Source organism: Otolemur garnettii, unplaced genomic scaffold, assembly GCF_000181295.1.
Source record: "Otolemur garnettii isolate 467f Iridium unplaced genomic scaffold, OtoGar3 scaffold00200, whole genome shotgun sequence".
NCBI lineage: Eukaryota > Metazoa > Chordata > Mammalia > Primates > Galagidae > Otolemur > Otolemur garnettii.
Window position 1 is genome coordinate 2,046,604 of NW_003852595.1, and position 5,422 is coordinate 2,052,025.

Here is a 5,422-nt window from a genome sequence, read left to right on the forward strand (position 1 = left end):
TGTTTCAGTCCGTGGAAGGTCCTTGTCAAGCCCCTGGGTCCTGTTGTTTCAGTCCGTGGAAGGTCCTTGTCAAGCCCCTGGGTCCTGTTTCAGTCTATGGAAGGTCCTTGTCAACCCACCTGTTCTCCATCATACGCACCTGATGAAGCGTCTACTCAGAACACACCCAGCAAAAGCACTCACTGTTTCTTCCTTCCCTTCCATTTTTAGATGGGAAGCAGTCTATTTTAATTGACTTGATTCTGTAAACGCTTCATTTAACACGATAAAAGGAATACTAATACAAGAAATATCTCATAATATTTTTCTTCTATCTCTTACCTACTCTAGAGATCAGTTCTACGGCATCTCTGATGCTTATTCAGGTCAGAAACATCCCTTATAACCAGGAGGCGTTTCCAACAATGATTTTGAGTCTGTATCTGAAATGTTTGAAGGGGGTTTCAAAACAATGATGAAACTTGTTCAGCAAAGCCTGCCCCTTCCGTGCCCCTCGTTCATCTGACTTCTTGGAACTTCCTTAGCCTTGCTCACTGTAGATATCACTTCTCTAGGCTTCCTTCTCTTCTTGGCGAGATAAAAAGCATTTTTCAATCCTGTCTAGTAAAATGAGTGAAGAAACTTTATACATTTTTAAAAGTCATTTTACACTTATTAGTATTATTATTAATAACATGTAAAAGTGATTCATTCCATAAAACAGAATAGATATCCAAATGGTCATTGTATGTGTGGCTTATGTTAAAGCTTAAATAGTGAGCCAAGGAGGCCTTTAGAGCTAAACTCAAGAAATAAGGAAATTATATCTGTAGTCAGATAATTGTAGAAAATAAGTCATTTTTAACATGCAAAGGAATCTTGAAATATTAAATACTGTCTCCAAATACTGATTACAAAGTACCTTCTACCCTGCATCACTAAAGAAATGTGAATTTCGTATCTGACAGTATTAAGTCAACTTTACTGAGGGACAACTGGTTTCTGGAAGGATGACAAACATGGATTTATTGTGAACTGACTTATCTACTGGTCAAATATATAATATCAGCAAAGCATGTGTGTACTCACACAGAGAGAGCAGTGTGAAACTGAGCTGTTTTTACATGGCCTACGGATGGTATTAGAAAGCCAATGTCATAAAATAATTTGGTAGACAGCTTGATTCCAAACGATTTTCTCAACATAAAATCTTTTTTTTTCCTCCTTATTCATTCCGTTATTTTGCTTTTTTGTTTTCTTTTGTGCTGTGAAACTGTCTTTGGATATGGCTAATAACCCGTTAAATAACCCTCTCATGAAATGATTTCAGTTTTATCAAAAGAATGTTCTTAAAACAACATATAAAATGATTGGAATGCCACCTCATTTTTAAAAATCTAGTATGAATGCTTAAATCTAAAACATTGTGGAGTAGAAAAACAATTTTTTCCAAACTAGAAATTTTAGTTCTTAGCTTTAATTTTTTAAAAGAAAAATTTATTTTCTTATAGACACAAAAGAAGTTAAAATAATCCCTTTCTCCGAGCAGAAATTTTGTAATAGACGTCTCTATCTTGCCTGAATATTTATTCATTCCTACATTTCAATCTGTTCCTTTTGGTTGTTAAACAGATAACCTACTCCTATTCACTTTAGAAAATATATGAACTATTTTACACCCCTAATTGCATTTACTTGAAAATATAGGAACAGCTAATTATTTAATTAGCATGTTGCAACCTGTCAGAAGAGTTAATACTCCCAAATTATGTGTTTTACTTATGAGAACTGTTTACTCTCCAACTGGATCAGACCCTCACAACACTGAAAACGCACCTTGTTTTGAATATTATCCACACTTCTTAAGAGGGAAAAAAACCACTTTAATCAGCTGATTAATGGTAAAATATTCAACAGTTTTATTAGTCAGCTAAAAGTCACTTTACTTGCAAATCAGTGTTCAAGTGCTATTTGTTAATATGGTTTTGTTTAATTTTATCTATATTTGATTTGCATTAAATAATCACCAAACTCAGTGTTTATTAAATAGCATAACCTAAACCATACTAAATTTCCTCAATATATAATCCACTCCTTAGATTTCACAGAAATTTCATTAAATAATGGAAAAATCTCTTGAAAGAGTTAATGAGTCATTGAAAAACTGTAACTTTTCTTTCAGGAAAGAAACCAAATGCCTGGGAGCCAAAAGCCTGTGACACTTGTCCTTAATCCTTTTGGAGAAGAGTTAGAATATGCCCCCCCACCCCCCACCCCGTTTCCTTCTAGAGATACACCTGGAGCAATCTAATCTAGAGTGTTTGTTTGCAAAGCCCACATCCCACCAGCATGACTTCCCAGGGTTTAATTATAGGAATTTAAATAGTTAAATTGGACATCGGATCCTAATTCCAAAATAGCATCTCATGCCTTTAAGAGGCAACACAAAATTTAGATATAAAACCTTCTGCTGCTCTCCCTCAACTACCCTGTGACTGCCAGCCCCTTAACTGAAGCCACGTGGAAGTCCCAGAGTCCAGGACCACTGAACTCAAACAAGCAAACAAACTAAACTAAATAACTAAGGGAATAATAATTAAGCCAGACTCTTGGTTGTCAGGAAATCATTACACAAAAATCAGTGGCTGGTTTGGTGGTTTATTTATGCCATTTCGTTTTTCCTCATGGGAATGAATTTTCATTTTGTTTTTCCTTATGGGAATGAATTTTCATTACAGTCTCTCTTGAGTTTTTGACGTTCTTAGAGGCAAAGGAATTTTAGCATACAATTCTTTCTTAATTTCTAGCAAATTCAAGTTTATTACTGTTTCACAAAAAAAAAAAAAAAAAACAAGCATGTAATTGGTTGATGATGAGATCATCATCATTACTGGACAATAAATGAACTGTAAAAGTGACCAGCACCAAATACTGCATGTTTAATACATTTGAAATTAGTTACCAATTGCCTTTGGTTCGGACTCTGGTGGAAGGGGACGCAGGAAGGCAAAATGAGAGGTTTATTTAGCGTCTGGGAGAAGCTTATGAAAGAGCTTAAGCCCTCATTCCTTCTCATATCTTAACAGCTGTGCAGTTTCTTACAAAATATGTTTTATCGTTTCAAGAAATGCTGTTAACCTCGCAGTTTTAAAACTGAATGAACAAGGCCTCTTGGACAAATTGAAAAACAAATGGTGGTACGACAAAGGAGAATGTGGCAGCGGGGGAGGTGACTCCAAGGTTAGCCTCAATGTCACCAAAAGCGGGTAAACAGTATGTGAAGTAATCGGTGCATCTGCTGGGAGACCTCCGGGTTGGACGCACTAGAACCAGGCAACTCTTAGCCAAGTCCCCTCACAATCTCAAGTATGCAATTACTGTCAACACAAAAATATTTGCAACCATTATTAACTTGATGACACACTAACAAACCTCATGAAAATTGTTACCGAAAATCTCTGGCTTTGAAGAGGCTGTGGCTCAGACATTCCAGTCCTATGAACCTCAGTTTTGGAAAGTAAGAAGGGACGCAAGTTTCTGAAAGAGCAATTTAGAGAGGAGAGGGGCAGCACAGAGAGGGAAGTCTGTTTAGCCTTCCTGACCCCCCAACAGCAATAACTCCACTCCCCAAGACCTGTCAGAGCACCAACCGGCCGTGTTCTCCATCTTAGACGCTCAGGCTTCTGTTACAGTTAAATAACAAGGCAAAGACAGTCATACAAACTAGACATGTGTTGCTTTTCATAAATGGATCAAATTGCAGAACAACCAGGCTACTGAAACAAGATCAACTCAGCCTGATCTTCATTTATATCATTTTGCAGTTTCATAAAATAATGTTTGTTCTTTAATTTCTAAGCAGTGTCTAAAGAAAAGTGGGGTAGACAGTAAACACGTATATTAATATTAACTAGGGTTGCAGAACCTTCTTCACTATGTCAGTGTTTGTAGACAAAGAAAATCCACAGATGGGAAAATTCTAACCAATTACCATCAGTTGGTATGTAAGAGCAATGAAAAATTTAAAGTATATATCCTCCTCTTTGTTTTAAAGTCTAGAAAATTGTCTAAATCCTTCAGGTTCTTAATTGGGCTATAAATCCCCAAACTTAGCCACCTAGCCCACAAAACGATGCTTTGTTTTCAGGGAGTAGCTGTCAGGAAGGTTGCCAATGCCTTTCCTAGACTCTGATTTAAAAAGCCTTCAAATTGAGCTCATTGTACCCCGTTATAGCCCCATCTAACAGCCAGCCCTACTGCGGGGGAAGAAGGGGAAACTTGGCCTGAATTCTTGGCACCATCTTAAGGGGTATGAACTTGTTACATATTTTGCAGATGGGAGCTGTGACTGGCCTGGAATTTTCTTAATTGTCATAAACATGTAATAAATAAATATGCACATATATGTACATGTAGGCAGAGAAAAATTTTCAAGTTTACACTAATAGCATTCCTCCATACAAATTGGAAATACCAGAAAATGTCCTAGAATAGATGCAGAGAAAATAAAAACAAAGATATTCTACTCAGTTAGAAAAATTTGGTTTGCCAAGTTTTTATTTTTATCAGAAATATAAGAGAAATATAACCCTGCCTTACAGATAAAATTTTCTACAAATATAAATAATGGGGTCCCATTTGAGGGCACATTAAAGACTATTTCCAGAAAAAAAAAACAAACAACCATAACAGAAATGTACATATATTGGAAAAATCTACATAAGAAAAATAACTTTTAATTTATTTAATGGATTGTGCAACTCAGTCAGATTTAATCAACTTGTATCCAACACACTGTTTGGTTTATATAGATACTCAGCAAATATTTATTGTCCCAAAGAATTAATATGAACCTAATCTTGTAGTTTCTAAAACCAAACTGCTTGTTATTACAGTTATGTTGTCCACCACATGTGGACATTCTAATGCCTTAGAATGAATGTTACTTCAAACTGTAACAAGTAGTTTCCCAAAATGTTACAAAAATTAACATAAAATGCTCTCCTAAAATGAAATTACAGTATGTTCCATTCTATTTTTCCATCAGAAATTTTGTTTTTATCCAAAAACACAGAAATAAATTCAAGGTATAAGGTTTATCACCAAGAGAATAGGTCATTGCAATCTCAATGTTAATGATACTGAGGCTGAGTTTGTGACAGAAGACGACATTTGAATGGTCTGACCCAGCTTAGTAGTTTGTGCTAATCGGGGTCCATCACGGGGAGGCAGGTGTTGCTTTTGTGTTTTATTCTGTACCTGCTTCAGGTGACCGATTGTCTCTGTAAACTTATCTTACCCGCCCCCCCAATTTGGCCTGAACGTCAGCAAAAGAGATAAAATGAGGAAAAGTACTGACTTGGGGGTGCAGCTGACTCTGAAGCCTTTGTTGAGGGTGAAACCAACAGAGAGAGAAACGCTGCCAATTCAGTGCAGGGGGAGC

At 36.3% G+C, this 5,422-nt stretch overlaps 1 protein-coding gene across 2 annotated transcripts in view; it reads left to right on the plus strand.

Annotated features, from left to right (window-relative positions):
• The window catches only part of GRIA4 (glutamate ionotropic receptor AMPA type subunit 4), a 398,719-nt gene that overhangs the window by 380,885 nt on the left and 12,412 nt on the right, over positions 1–5,422 (plus strand). The window contains exon 14 of one of the 2 annotated variants that reach the window (XM_003801164.2): positions 3,105–3,219. The exons of the other annotated variant lie outside the window; for it this stretch is intronic. Within the exon in view, the coding sequence (XP_003801212.1) occupies positions 3,105–3,219 (115 nt within the window). The remainder of the gene's footprint in view (positions 1–3,104; positions 3,220–5,422) is intronic. 2 annotated transcript variants of the gene reach the window in all.